Source organism: Aquarana catesbeiana, linkage group LG06 (assembly GCF_042186555.1).
Source record: "Aquarana catesbeiana isolate 2022-GZ linkage group LG06, ASM4218655v1, whole genome shotgun sequence".
NCBI classification, from domain to species: Eukaryota; Metazoa; Chordata; class Amphibia; order Anura; family Ranidae; genus Aquarana; species Aquarana catesbeiana.
The window spans coordinates 136002257-136018476 of NC_133329.1; the positions used below are offsets into that span (position 1 = coordinate 136002257).

At 43.5% G+C, this 16220-nt stretch overlaps 1 protein-coding gene across 1 annotated transcript in view; it reads right to left on the reverse strand.

Annotated features, from left to right (window-relative positions):
• The window catches only part of FAM20C (FAM20C golgi associated secretory pathway kinase), a 256797-nt gene that overhangs the window by 61099 nt on the left and 179478 nt on the right, over positions 1 to 16220 (reverse strand). Inside the window, exon 4 of the mRNA XM_073590989.1 lies at positions 6535 to 6627. Within this exon, the coding sequence (XP_073447090.1) occupies positions 6535 to 6627 (93 nt within the window). The remainder of the gene's footprint in view (positions 1 to 6534; positions 6628 to 16220) is intronic.

The window sequence follows — 16220 nt, forward strand, 5'->3', positions numbered from 1 at the left end:
TTTTTGGATAGCGTAGGGAAAAATAAGGCCCAATTCACACCTGGGAGTTTTGTAGCTCAAAGCTCAACATTAAAAGTCACATTGTTTTAAATGGTGCCTGTCGCTAAAAAAAACTTCTTTTCAGGCAGACTTTGGTGTTTTTGGTCCCATAGACTTCAATGGGCATGTCTGAAAACGTGCTAAAATATGATATACACTTTTTTTTACTTGTTTCCATAGTCCATGGGGCCAAAAATGCTTGATCAGGCCCCAGTTTTGATATGGCACATTGCTCCTGAAACACAAAGGAAAAAAAATGCACAAAAAACCCATGTACAATCACCTGAATACTTTATGATCTAGTGTGAATGTAGACTAGGAACCCTTCTCAATTTTTTATTGCTATTCCTTCAGTACCAGCACCACTGAGTGTGAAGGGCAAGGGACCAAAGCTCAATAAAAAAAAACAATCTCTCATGAGTTGTCTGCACTACTATTTATATGCAAATCATATCACAACCAGGAATATAAAAAAGTGTACATTTTTTTAGAGCGTATACATTATATCCCAAATATAGACATAAACCAAGTAGCCACACAAACTATAAACACCCTCACAAGATGCACATGCCTTAAAAAATATATAACAAGTAATATGGAGCAATATCCAAATAACCAACCCACAATATGCCAAATATATGCCAATATGCCAAATATATGCTGATGAACAGGGTGCTCATTATGAGCTCTATCCTGCCATGACTTAGGTCACTGAGGTGATTAGTAAGTAGAAAAAAAAATATTAAAGTGGAAGTCCACCCAAACACTTAAATTCTCCCATGCAATCATTATTGTGAGCTAAGTTAAGCCTTTTGCCTCAAAAATGAAAAAATCCCAGTTTTTCTACCTTTATTTTGCAGTATCCAGTGCCGTCACATGACTTCAATTCTACTTCCTTTTGAGTCTAAAAGCAGCCAGTGGGTGTGGTCACTGAAAGCTAGTGACATCACTTCCAGAGAGGGACACTGTTCCTGTATAGCCAGTGGGCGTATACAGGATGAGAGGAGCTGATCATAGGTTCCTGCCCAGTGTTCTCTCATTAGTAAGGATGCATTGTACATCCTAATTCATGAGAAAATTAAGAAATAAAAAATTACCCATCCACACAGAACACAGGGGGGCTGGGAGGTGCAGGGCACATATACAGTATAGCTGTGCAGGGCTGTGAATGAAGACTTCTCACAGGAGAAGGGAGCTGGAAACGGGGGGGGGGGGGGGGGGAGCTGTCAGTGTAGCTGGAAGTGCTCTGGGGTCTCAGCTCATAGTCTACAATGATCACTATACACTAAAGGAGCAGTACAGGCAACCACACTAATGCCCTGTACACACGATCGGACATTGATCGGACATTCTGACAACAAAATTCATGGATTTTTTCTGACGGATGTTGGCTCAAACTTGTTTTGCATACACACGTTGCACAAAGTTGTCGGAAAATCCGATTGTTCTGAACACGGTGACGCAAAACACGTACGTCGGGACTATAAACGGGGCAGTAGCCAATAGCTTTCGTCTCTTAATTTATTCTGAGCATGCATGGCACTTTGTGCGTCGGAATTGTCCACACACGGTCGGAATTTACGTGAACAGATTTTGTTGTCTGAAAATTTTATAGCCTGCTCTCAAACTTTGTGTGTCAGAAATTCCGATCAAAAAGGTCCGATGGAGCCCACACACGGTCAGAATTTCCGACAACAAGCTCCGATCGCACATTTTCCATCGGAAAATCCGGCCGTGTGTACGGGGCATAAGTCTACGTTTCCACTAGTATGACTTGTCATGCGACTTTGGACACATAAAGTTGCATGACAACTCACAGCCTATTGATTTCAATTGATTGATAAAATACCTGGAACTCTGCTTTAACTAACATTTGTGTGGTCATGCAACCCTGTACCCGAACAGAATTCATATCTTTTTTTTTTTAACACAAATAGAGCTTTCTTTTGGTGGTATTTGATCACCTCTGGGTTTTTTATTTTTTTATTATATAAAAGAAAAAAGACTGACAATTATTGTTGGTTTGTGTGAAAATTATAGCGTCTAAAAGTATGGGAAATATACTAGATTAGCAGAAAATAAAAAAACAACTAGATCACCTGTCACTGAACACAGCTCTGTGCTGTTTACACTCACAGAACTGTGTTTCGTGAGACCAGTGTTTCGGGACCTGGTGATCGGCATGTGATGAATCACAGCACAGCCAAGTGGTACGTGATTCTGCGCAGAACAGCCGCCCTGTAGCAGAAACAAGGGGTGGTCAGGAAGTGGTTAATAAAGAGCTGATTACTACCCAAACTAGTAGCCAATGAAGAATATTAGCTATGAAATAAAAATTACATGACAGTCAACCTGTGCAAAAGAAGAGAGTGGTGCAATCTCCTAATGTAACTAAGGCCTTTTCACATGCTTTTGCCATGCTAAAAACATACCTTTCCTGTGCAACAAAAATGCATGAAAATGATTCCCCTTTAAATCCTATGTAATTGTTCACATCAGTGCGCTGCGTTTGCGCAGTGTTTTAAAAAGTCCTTCATGCAGCATTTTTGGTATACTTTTCACCAAAAATGCTCCTTCCATTGTAACTCAATAGGTCCACACCAAAAGTGTAGCAGTGTGCTTTTCGTGTGTTTGTGAGTCACATGTCCAAGTTTCACACATGCATTCTGGGAGTCAGTAATCCAAAAGAGCATTGAACTTGCATTCAAAACATGATATGCACCTTTGCAAACCGCATACTGTGTTTTTAAAAGTGGAGCTCCACCCAAAAAAGGGAAGATCCACTTGTCTGCTTCTCCCACCCCCCGCTGCCAAAATTGGGACCTTTTTGGGGGAAAGGGGGAGCGGGTATCTGGTTTTGACCTGAGTCTGGCCACGGCGAACTGAGCTGGAAGTTTGCCCCCCCCCTTTCCCCCGCAGCCTTCTGGGACACATCACAGGCCCCAGAAGACTGCAGCCCATTAACAAAGCACAGCATGCTTCGTGCTTGCGCAGTAGGAAACTGACTGTGAAGCCGCTTCACTGCCAGTTTCCCTTAGTCAAGATGGCGGTGCCAGCACCTGATAGCTGATACAAGAATCGGTTCAGGTGAGGACACTGCTGGATGCCTGGACAGGTAAGTTTCCTAATATTAAAGGTTAGCAGCTACAGTATTTCTAGTTGCTGACTTTAATCTTTTTTTTTGGGGGGGGGGGGGCTTCTAGCTCCTCTTTAAGTGCTAAGAGTGACAGGGCAAGTGCGGGCTTTATTGTCCCCTGTATGTTTGCTGGGTACATGAAAAACCTGCCAAACTGTGGTTTCTGGCAAATTCGAAAGTGTCACCAGACCGGAAAGTGACATCAATAGAATCAGAAATTGATACTCTCAGAAATCCCCATAATATACAGCAGGCTGGCATAGCTCCAAACCGTCCCTGATTTGGAACAAAGTCCCTCTGTCCCTCTTTCCTCCTTATATGTCCCTCATTTTGGTCTGATCTATATAGCTGTATATAAAATGCACTACTTATCTATCACAAAGTGTTTCCCAGAGCTAAACCTTTCATCTGATTTCTAAATTGCTGCATTTGTAAATTTTCAAAGCCAATATAAAGGAATAGTAGTGGTAAGAAAAAGAACTTGTGGGTTTAACTAATCTTGTATTTTGTATAATTCTCCTTTAAGGGGGCGTGACAGGGTGTGTGTCCTATGCCTACGTACTTTTGCTAACAGCTTTCCCTCGTTCCCATCACAAAAAGCTGGTGGGTATGGAATTGGATACCAGTCTGTACCAATTTTTTCAGTTGTACTTTTATCAAAATTATAGAACTTTTGCCCTTAAAGGAAAAAACAACACGGGGTGACCACAAAAATCCAAATCATCAGGCACAGCAATGTGAAAACGTGAAGATACAAATAATAAATGTATAACCGTATTAGCCAACTTACTACCAATACACTCAGTTGGTACCCCTGCAGTAAGTAATAAATAATTTCTATGTATGGAATTGATGATATTAGGGAGGTGGTGGTATCCTACATCACAGGATTGTGCATGCACCTTTCTGACCATTTTATGGTTGATGTATAGTATACTATTGGCTGAGTAAAGTATACAGTAGCTCTGGTCCTTGTCCACTTGGCTATTTTGAAAACCAACTGGGATTCAGCTTTTAGACTCTTTGCTCTGAGTGTATGTGTTTCTGGAACACACATTTGCTATAAAAATGATGCCAAGTGCACCAGGTAAGGAATGTTGGGAATGGTGAAGATCACAAGAAGGCAAATTTCTGCAGTGCTATAGTCTTCCTCTTGAGGACACTGTGATCTTGATTTACAGACTCATTTAAAGTGTATGTAAAATGTAACAATACATTTATCTTATTTGCTCCCTTGAGCCGGGATGACACCAGTCCTGAGTGGGGATGACACCAGTCCTGAGTCCTTACAATGTAGCAAAGGCACCATGTTGTCAGCTCACAACAGCAAACTAGGAACTGGGTGCATTTCTGCCGGGATCAACAGGTATTTTTTTGTACATACAGAGTATGGGGAAATGTGCATGTATTGCAAATATTTTTTCCTGACATACACTTTAAATAATAAGAATTCTATCATATTCACAGCAAGGCAATGCACATACATACTGTATGCCTAGCATTGCTAGCACAGCAAACCCCAATATTATTAGCCAGTCTCATGTATCTGCATATGGAGCCCTAATTAGCATTGCCTGGGTCAGCGAAAGAACTATTACAAATATCCTGGTATCTGTGTCTGCTGATGTTTGATTCCTGCTTACGGGGCCGAGATTATCATCTGTCCCCCTTTAAGTAGGAAGCCGATTGTGTGCTCCATCTGCTTGTGTTTGGCTTGATGCTGTATCAAATGTGGTCATTCTAAGCCGCACTCTCGGTAAATCATTGACATAGCTAAGAAGTTTATAATTTGTTGTTGGCCTTGTTATGGTTTTTATGATTCTCAGCTATATTTCATAAAACATACAAGCAAGAAGCATTGAAACATAGCAGTTTAAGGGCAAATTTAAAGATGGCCATTGTCTGTGTTAATTTCTATAGCTGGTACAAGGACACATAAAAGCATAATCTATTTTGAAATGAGAACCTCATTTTGTTTCATGTAGCATCGAGAATAAAGTCCTCTGGTGATAAGATGTTTTACAAAAAGGAACAAGGTAAGGTAAGGAAATGAAAAGAAAGGAAAGGAAAATATTGGTCTTGTTCAAAGAAAATGACAGCTGGAATCTGGTTGGTTGTTTTGGGCTATAGGAAATAAACGAATATGTGTCCTATTTTGTACCCAAGCCATGGGCCATAATTCTATATGTTAGATGCATCTGATCATAATTATGTTCTTGTCTACAGCATCTTAATTTTATCCACATGGGGCGGGCTCCGTTGAAGTCCGCCTGCTCAACGAGGAATCTGTCCGTCGATCCCCGCTAAGCAGGCGGATGGCTGGTCCATGTCCGCTCCACTTATGCGGAGACGGTTCACACAGCTCCAGGACGGCTGCAGAGTGGTTTACAGAAGAGTCCTGTGCATCTTCTGGTCCATTTCAGGTCCAAATTCAGGCAAAAAAATGGGCCTGAATCATCCCTGAAATGGAGAACAGGGACGCACCGGACCCCTGCTGTGAGCCGCTCTGCACAACAGTGTGAACCCAGCCTCAGTGAGAAGTGTCCCTTGTGCTGGTGGCTGCTTTCTTAATTGAAATCTTCCATATTCTTACAGCCCCCCACACACCCCCCAGATACAGGTTTAATACAGCTACTGCACCTGGACACATCAAGAGTGCCAACTATGCCCACCCTTTCCACCCAGTCCCTTCATAGAAGCTGTACTATAGCTGCCATCAATGTAACGTGCTCTATGAATATGGATGCATAAATGAAAGGTCCACCTCCTCCATTCTTAGAGAGATTCTAAGGAGGAGGTGGGCAAAAGTGAGGGCATAATTGGCACTCTTGTCGAGTGCCTGTGACAGGTCCAGTGGTTGTATCAACCCCCCATAACACTGGAAGATTATGGTTGGGAGGGGGTATGGTAGGGGGAGCACAAAAGATTTTAATGAAGACAGCAGGCACCAGTACAGGGGCCATTTTTCAACAAATGTAAGTACTGTCCCTTATGCTGATTTTTTTTTTAACTAAAGGGCTTTAAATTGATCACATGTCCATATGTAGAAATGTAGAAACATGATAGATTCCTTTTAAACAAAAGTTCCCAAATCAGTAGCAGAATTTTTCCTATCTTAACACACACAGGAGAAAGCATCAATGTTACACAGTGTTAGGTTTCAATTGACAGTAGCCCAGCACAGTAGTTCTCAAAAGATCTGTTCAGTTATTATATAAGAAACATGAGACACATCAGGCCATTTTGTTAATGTTCATCTTTAGAACCTGCATGATTGGTTGGCGGGACTGCATGACAGCTAGAATAGACCTGTAATTCTTTAAAACATAAAAACAATATTGTAATTATTAGTTATTTACCTGTCCAAGTGAAAGGCAGCAATCTCAGAATTATGGCGTTCATAGTCTGAAAAGTAGAAGAAGTCAGGAGGGGTCTCTTGTTCTCTCGATTGCCTGGAAAGACAGGAAAACATTTACACATTATTAATATCCTCCTGCATTGGGTGAATGATTTCCTATGTATATGTGATATGCGTCATTATGGCAATGTTTAGTATTCTAAATGCATTCCTTTTTTGGCAGAGCACCCATGAGTAAATACTAAAAAGCCCATGACACATGTCATATAACAAATACTTGTTTGCTTTCAGATATCCAGTTTTTCACATACTGTATGTATGCGTTGTACTGGATATTCATGTAGCAGATAAGGGAACAGAAAAATGAATGCAGTAAAAAAAAAAAAAAAAGAAAACGGAAAAATGAATGCAGTGAAAAAACTGCTTTATCACATACAGAAATACAGAATGTAATATGTATTATAGCAAGCTAACTACGAGTAACTTGTGATTATGTTAATCCCCATAAAAGCTACAGGGCAAGAAACCCATGCAGTTCCCACACCCTAGTATGCTAAGATACTTCATCTCCCAGGCACCCACCGGAAACACCACCCCACATTAGAACAAGCCTACACAGGTACAAAACGTATTCTCACGGTTTATGCCAGATGTTCCCAAACTGCAGCCATCAAGGCCAGATGAGGTCCTTTGACTGTCTTTAATTGGCCCCTGGGGCACTATAAATGAAGGTGACCATATTTTAAAATGAATTCTGGGGACACCTTACTGACCACACCCACTTTTATTGATGATGGGGCAGGGGTGGAGCATGGCATGAGGATAATAGTTGCTGATAGTGGGAAGGACTTAAAGGGGTATGGTTAGATAATACCTGAGCCTACTTTCCTCTAGGTAAAGAGTGCAGGCCCAAGTGAGCACTGAAGGTCACTATTACATGCAAGTGCAATGAAGTAAATAATCCATATCTTTACCACCTGCAACGAAGTTTGCACAAGACGAGAGGAGAGGGACTTTGGAAGACCATATAAAATCAGCATGTGACGTCATCAATAACCCCAGACACAGCTGGGGGCAAACACACTCCCCTCCTTCTTCCTGCTCCAGACCAATCAAAGAAATGTTGCTAAGATGGATTACAATGCAGCTGAATGGGCTAGGGACGCTATTATTAAACCTGGAAAGAAATTGCCGACACATTCTTTTAACAGGGGACAAACTTCAGGACCTTTTTTTCCTGGGGCCAGCCTCCTAAAATCGGGGACTGTTCCCGGAAACTGGGGAGGTCTGGTCACCCTACTATGAATCCCACTGACACCTAAGGTGGAGCACCATACCACCTACTGACACCAATGATAGATCACAATTCCTCCTAATGACACCACAAATGGGGAACTATTCCTCCAACTGACACCAATGATGGAGCACTATTTCTCCTACTCAAACCAACAATAGGACACTATTCCTCCCAATGACACAAATGAGGGAGCACTATTACTCCCAGTGACAACCAATGATGGAGCACTATTCCTCCCACTAAGGGAGCACTATTCCTCCCACTGAAACCAACAATAGAACACTATTTCTCTCAATCACAATGATGGAGCACTATTCCTCCCAATGACACCAATAAAAGAAGCACTATTCCTCCCACTGACACCAGTGAGGAAGCACTGTTCCTCCCACTGACACCAATGAGGGAGCACTGTTCCTCCCACTGACACCAATGAGGGAGCACTATTCCTGACACCAATAACACGGTGTCCATTTACATTCCACTGCCCGTAGGCTTGTGTGGAGCTTCCAATCAGGTCCGCTTGAAAAACTGATTGGATCGGAAAGTCCATGTGAAAGGAGCCATAGACTTTTCTTGCTATATTGATGGCCCTTATGAATATCCTCTCTATCTTATCATATTTGCTTTTATGCTTTAGACCTTGGTCTGGGTCTATTTTTGTATTATCCTGCTGCTCCATTTGGGTCTGTGTCCATTAGGGTGTTTTGCCTCCTTGACAGCAAGCACGTTGTTCTAATATGTCTCAGTACTCCCCCTTTAAACACCATTCTATTATGCGTTTTTTCGAATCAATTTCATTTTTATGCTTGTTTTTCGTGTTGGTTACTCTGCTCTTCCTATATCCCTTAGACTGATCTAGCTCCAGAAGAAGCACATTTATTGGCGCAAAACTAGTCGGGCGAGCTACGTATAATTTGAAAAGCAGTTATGACACCATCTCAGTCGGCTTATGTGACCCATTTTTGACCACCTATAGGAAATGACCTGCCTAGGTCACCATTTATGCTATTACCTTTGGGTTATTTGCTTAACTCAGAATCTCCCTAGCCCCCCCCCCATTTTATCCTTTAAGCTTAGGTTTCGAGATGGAAGGTAAATCGGGGAGAAGGTTTTTATCACTTTTACATGTATTTTATCTCATGTGTGTCTAAGGGCCAGTTCACACCACATGTAGTGTAGTCCAGTGCGTTTTTTTCTGCATCAAAAAGCATAGAAAGTAGGTTATGTGGTTTTCAATGGCATAGTTCACACCAGTGCTTGCAGTTCCAGCGTGTTCCAGTTCCAGAAAAAAAAGTAGAACATGTTGCATTTTTCCTACACTGGACTGTACTGGAACGCTGTAAAAAGCATCAAAAACACACTGGAACAAACCTAAATGGACCAAAAATGCATTGGAACACACAAGTTCTTATTTAGGGCTGGTTCATACTGGTGTGATGTCAGAGATCGGATGTGATTCACACCACACTGCAGTGAAAATCACATGCGATCTCTGTGCGATGCGATTTCAGCCATAAAGATCGTACGGCTAAATTTGCATCAAACTTGCACAGGACCTTTTTTTTGTCCGCAGCAGAACTGGATCGCATGGGTGTTCACACCCATGCAATCCAATTCTTGTCCGAGTTTGCAGATTGCACTGAGATATGCGAACTGATTTGGCGGTGTCATTAACTTTTACCGCACACTCCCAGCAGTTCGCATAGGGCAGTGTGAACTGCCGCCGGAAAACTTGCGATGCGGGAACCCGCAGTGGATTTGTAGAGTACCCGCATCGCAGCAGTGTGAACTTGCCCTTAAGGTTAAGAAAAAAAGAGGGGAGAAAATGCACTGGACTGCATCAAAAACACACCAAAAACGCACTGGAACGCATCAAAAACGCGCATGCAAAAAAGCATCTGGAAAGCATCCGGACTGCGTTTCTGTGATGTGAACTGGCCCTAATATCTTGTTATAATTCTAATAAAACATTTTGTTATATATTTTTAAGTATGCCTATAAAGTCCATTCTTTCAAAGCCCTAGTATATGTTATTAAATTAAAGGACGTGGCATAGCCTATTCACGCTGTCCACAGCGCCACCCTGTGGTGACAGCTTTTATATACCTTGTTCATAGAGGGGTAAGCGTATACACATTGATCAATGTGTTATGTCCTAGATTAGCTATTAGGTGGTTTCCCAAGGTAGATAAAACTATAAATTACATATATACAATGCTTTAAAAAATTCTAATAACAATATCCAAAGTTTTATGTTAAAAAAAAGTTGAATCTTTTAATGGAATGTCCTGGTCTTGGGTTAAAAGGCGCTGCTTAATCTTGACAGTTTACCCAGCTGTGGAATCTGTAATTGTGCCTCGGTGCTCCATAACTGACATATGGGACAATCATTAAATCACCGCAGGAACAGTACATTCTCGCAAATTTCTTCCATCTATTAGCTGCCTGCAGCTCTGTGCACTTATACTATATACATCATTAACTTTGGATCTTTAAAAAAAAATTCTCCTTTCCTGGTTTATTATCCCGCACTCTTCAGCTTGTTTGTGTAAATCTTCCTGAGACATCAAAACAATACTTTTTACAAGTGATGGCTGCAGCACATTTAAGGCTGCTGTGCTTTCCGGCTTGAAGAATTTCGTCAACCCTCTTGTCATTATTTCTGCTGCAAAGGGTGCCAGAAGACTTGTATTTCAAAACAGCTAAACGGGACGGAATAGTGCACTGATAGAAGCACAATAACAATGTAACATTTTATCATAGATGACAGCCTAATGACGCTCACATTTTTTCCCGGTTTTAAAGTTTCTTTATTGGGAATTGTAAAAAAAAAAAAAAAAAAAGTGTAAAACTTCTTTGCTATTTTTTTATGCGCAAATGACATTAATTATATGGCGCCGTAAAAATGTAAAATACTGTGGTAAACCTAAAGTAATGGTTTTGAGTAGAAGCATACCGAGAAAAATAACTAACAGCAGCTTGGTAGATAAAGACAGCACTTAAGCCCCATTCAGACGGCGCTGACACCCATACCTGTGAATAAGCACCTTTTTTGTACAACTTCAACCATCAGATGCTGCATGCAGGTTGGCTCCTCCATTTCTATTGGGATGCGAGGGCTGCATGGACACATATGACGTTTGTGCAGGTGAGCGGTTTCAAATGCAGTTGGTCTGTGCGTGAGGCCACTCACCTGCACTCCTACGCCTGTCAAATTGGGAAGAACGGCTGTGTCCGTGCAGCTGCTGCCTACCAATAGACAAGGAATGGGTTCTATGCAGGGTTACACCACTACTTGCATAAACCCATGCAAACGCAAAGTTGTGCACCCAACATCGGCATCCAGCAGAACTTCTATGACCTGAAGACCCAGAAGAAAGTGAAAGAAAAATCTCTAAAAATGTAGGTAAATTCTTCTCCAAGCCCCCATTCACACGAGTGTTCTCAGGCTTTGTGTGTTTTTTTCACCTGCTAATGCATGCTTTTGAAATGGTTTCCATATCATTTCAAACTCCAGCCATTTTGGTTTTGGCCTGTATAAAATACATCGACCTTCTTTTTCTTTTTTTTTTTGTGTGGTGTTGTGGAGCTATCAGAGCTTTATATTTCTTCCCAGGCCCTCTGTCGCCTACTGCAGTTTTTTCTAATGGGCTTCACTGGGGTCATAGAGGTTCTTGTGGGTCCTCACCAGATGGATTAAAGTCTCCACATCCAGCATGGACACTCCTAAATCCTCCATTTTGTTCACAGGTCTAAGTTTGTTAGGAGGAGGAACAGGTACAAAAAGACATGAAAAATGTGCAAAAAACATACTAAAATACTTAAATTGCACATTTTTAGGTGCTCCAATTGAAGGTTCGAAAAAAATGCATCACTCTTTTTGAAAGATACTCAAGTACTTTTTCATGCATCAAGCAGCAGCACTATGCTTAGCTGTGTAGGAAAAACATTATATATAATAGGAATATTCATGTTGAGCATTGTTGGGCCAAAACAAGATTTTCGCCGCCCATACTTTAGTCAGTTTCTTTCAATTCAACTAAAAAAACAGAACCAATTCCCCCATCCACACATTCAAGGTGGATGAGGGAATCCTCCCCACTGAGCTATTATATTCTGACAGAGGGAGACATCTCCACTGTCACAATACAGGGATCAGCCCTGGGGGTTGAGAACTATGTTGATCAGCCCCGCAGGCTATAGCTATAGCCTGCGGGGCTGATCGAGCAGCTAAAATCCAACAGGGCGGTTGTACAAAAACCCATCGGTAGATGGACTTCTGTTCAACTACAGTGCCCATACATGATCGAAATTCGGTCAGTCCCTGCTGAACAAGTTGAATTTTGATCCATCTATGGGCAGCTTTACTCTTACTTTTTGATATTTCTATATGTAATCAGAGCAGACAGAGAATAATACAATACAATGTTGGTTGGCTAACAAACGTGTGTATTACGTATGTATTACAAAGTGGTCTTTTGTAAACTTGTTTTAAATTGAATAAAGCTCTTTAAACTTGAGAAAAACCTTTTAGGAATTATGTCAACAGTCTTTGAGAACATTTTATTATATAATACCATAAATGTATTAGAAAAAAAAAATGAAAGCGCTATAATTTACAGATTACAGATCCGATGATTGCCATGAGCAATGGGAGCTTTGAATCACACAGTGTTTGCTTTCTATCTGGCCTTAATGTTTGGAAAGACAAGCTACATGTTTATTGTTTTTAATGTATTTTGTGCAGCAGTGGAATAGTTACCAAATGTCCCCCTTTCTTTAATTTTACAAATTGTCCTGTGTCCCACATGTTTCGCCAGGCAGAGGTAAGAACACGATTTACCAGGACATGCGGCATGCCACCTTTTTTTTGTCACTTCTAATTTTTAAAGGAGTGCTGGAAATGATGCAGTGACTTCTTTACTGTTATACTCAGACAGCGCCCTCTACAGGAAAATTAGATTATGGTTTTATTAGATTATTAGATTAAGGTTATCTACTTTCTTATTTATACCTTGGTTGCCCAGTAATTCTTTAAGGACACACTAAACAATATGCACGTTAGTTGCGGTCATGTGCACTGCTCTATGCACACTACAAATCCCATAGTCCCTACATACAAAGAGACCATAGAGAACAAACATAGCCACCCAACAGGAAGTTGGATCACAGCACCAAAAAGATGTAATTTGGAGGAGGCTGAGGGCAAAAGAAGGAACGTTTTTGAGTTAAGAATACAAACTTTAATGGATTAGAAAAACTGGAACTGATTTCCAACAGCTGGAGCAATGACAACTGGAGCACATTTGAATTCACTGTTCATTTTGCAAATGGTTCAAAGAATTTGGCTGGTACTTGATGACTTTTGCGCCAGTCTTTTTTCTATAAAGCAGCAATTTAAAAAATTTCAGGATATCCATCCCAAATGAAAAAACTATCACCATAGTTCTCAACCCCCAGGAGAATCCCCCAGGGAACCCAGGGAATGGAGCACTTCTTATGCATGGCTGCATTGTGATAAAAGGATATCTTTTTTTAGTTTCAGATGCCACTGCAGGCTAAAGCCCAATTTATAGGTGTCCCCATGAGGAAGTTACAAGACAACACTATTCTCTCCCCTTTTTTTCATATTCAGGGAGCTGAACTGAATCCTGTATGTGGACATTCCCCCCTCCCCAGCTGCACAGCTCCAGCAGCATCCTTTCCCACTTCTTCTGCTGCCTGCTGAATGGTAGGAGAGAGACTATAGTAGTAGCTGTCTGCATGTGTTGTGGGCTTATGTTTTTGTAATGACAGAGCTTGTCTCCTGCACGCTGTCATTCACAACACAAGCTGGCAGCTAGTACTGTTGTCCTACTATTTGGAATAGCAGGCATGTGGATCTGGGTTTAGTTGTCTTTCCTTCACATACAAGGCAGAGGGATAGCACAAGAGAGGCAAAGAGGTGCAGATTAGATGGAAGAGTGGCAGGTGTAATCCCCCTCTCCTTTATGTGCGATGTCCATCACTGGCCCCTCAGCTCTAATTGTGCTATTCTTCACTGGCCCCTCAGCTCTCTATTCGCTGTCCATCACTGGCCCCTCAGTTCTGTATTTGGTGTCCATCACTGGCTCCTCGACTCTGTATTCACTGTCCATCACTGGCCTCTCAACTCTGTATTCGCTGTCCATCACTAGCCCCTCAGCTCTGTATTCGCTGTCCATCACTGGCCCCTCAGCTCTATATTCGCTGTCCATCACTGGCCCCTCAGCTCTGTCTTCGCTGTCCATCACTGGCCCCTCAGCTCTGTATTCGCTGTCCATCACTGGCCCCTCAGCTCTGTCTTCGCTGTATTCGCTGTCCATCACTGGCCCCTCAGCTCTGTCTTCGCTGTCCATCACTGGCCCCTCAGCTCTGTCTTCGCTGTCCATCACTGGCCCCTCAGCTCTGTATTCGCTGTCCATCACTAGCCCCTCAGCTCTGTATTCGCTGTCCAACACTGGCCCCTCAGCTCTGTCTTCGCTGTCCATCACTGGCCCCTCAGCTCTGTATTCGCTGTCCATCACTAGCCCCTCAGCTCTGTATTCGCTGTCCATCACTGGCCCCTCAGCTCTATATTCGCTGTCCATCACTGGCCCCTCAGCTCTGTCTTCGCTGTCCATCACTGGCCCCTCAGCTCTGTATTCGCTGTCCATCACTGGCCCCTCAGCTCTGTCTTCGCTGTATTCGCTGTCCATCACTGGCCCCTCAGCTCTGTCTTCGCTGTCCATCACTGGCCCCTCAGCTCTGTCTTCGCTGTCCATCACTGGCCCCTCAGCTCTGTATTCGCTGTCCATCACTAGCCCCTCAGCTCTGTATTCGCTGTCCAACACTGGCCCCTCAGCTCTGTCTTCGCTGTCCATAACTGGCCCCTCAGCTCCGTATTTGCTGTCCATCACTGGCCCCTCAGCTCTGTATTTGGTGTCCATCACTGGCCCCTTAGCTTTGTATTCGCTATCCATCACTGGCCCCTCAGCACTGTCTTTGCTGTCCATCACTGGCCCCTCAGCTCTGTATTTCCTGTCCATCACTGGCCCCTCAGCTCTGTATTTGCTGTCCATCACTGGCCCCTCAGCTCTGTCTTCGCTGTCCATCACTGGCCCCTCAGCTCTGTATTCGCTGTCCATCACTGGCCCCTCAGCTCTGTATTCCTTGTCCATCACTAGCCCCTCAGCTCTGTATTCCCTGTCCATCACTGGCCCCTCAGCTCTGTGTTCGCTGTCCATCACTGGCCCCTCAGCTTTGTATTCCCTGTCCATCACTGGCCCCTTAGCTCTGTATTCGCTGTCCATCACTGGCCCCTCAGCTCTGTATTCACTGTCCATCACTAGCCCCTCAGCTCTGTATTTCCTGTCCATCACTGGCCCCTCAGCTCTGTATTCGCTGTCCATCACTGGCCCCTCAGCTCTGTATTCGCTGTCCATCACTAGCCCCTCAGCTCTGTATTCGCTGTCCATCACTGGTCCCTCAGCTCTGTCTTCGCTTTCCATCATTGGCCCCTCAGCTGTGTATTTGCTGTCCATCACTGGCCCCTCAGCTCTGTATTCGTTGTCCATCACTAGCCCCTCAGCTCTATATTCGCTGTCCATCACTGGCCCCTCAGCTCTGTCTTCGCTTTCCACCATTGGCCCCTCAGCTGTGTATTTGCTGTCCATCACTGGCCCCTCAGCTATGTATTTGGTCTCCATCACTGGCCCCTTAGCTTTGTATTCGCTGTCCATCACTGGCCCCTCAGCTCTGTCTTTGCTGTCCATCACTGGCCCCTCAGCTCTGTGTTCGCTGTCCATCACTGGCCCCTCAGCTCTGTATTCGCTGTCCATCACTGGCCCCTCAGCTCTGTCTTTGCTGTCCATCACTGGCCCCTCAGCTCTGTATTCCTTGTCCATCACTAGCCCCTCAGCTCTGTATTCCCTGTCCATCACTGGCCCCTCAGCTCTGTGTTCGCTGTCCATCACTGGCCCCTTAGCTTTGTATTCGCTATCCATCACTGGCCCCTCAGCACTGTCTTTGCTGTCCATCACTGGCCCCTCAGCTCTGTATTTCCTGTCCATCACTGGCCCCTCAGCTCTGTATTTGCTGTCCATCACTGGCCCCTCAGCTCTGTCTTCGCTGTCCATCACTGGCCCCTCAGCTCTGTATTCGCTGTCCATCACTGGCCCCTCAGCTCTGTATTCCTTGTCCATCACTAGCCCCTCAGCTCTGTATTCCCTGTCCATCACTGGCCCCTCAGCTCTGTGTTCGCTGTCCATCACTGGCCCCTCAGCTTTGTATTCCCTGTCCATCACTGGCCCCTTAGCTCTGTATTCGCTGTCCATCACTGGCCCCTCAGCTCTGTATTCACTGTCCATCACTAGCCCCTCAGCTCTGTATTT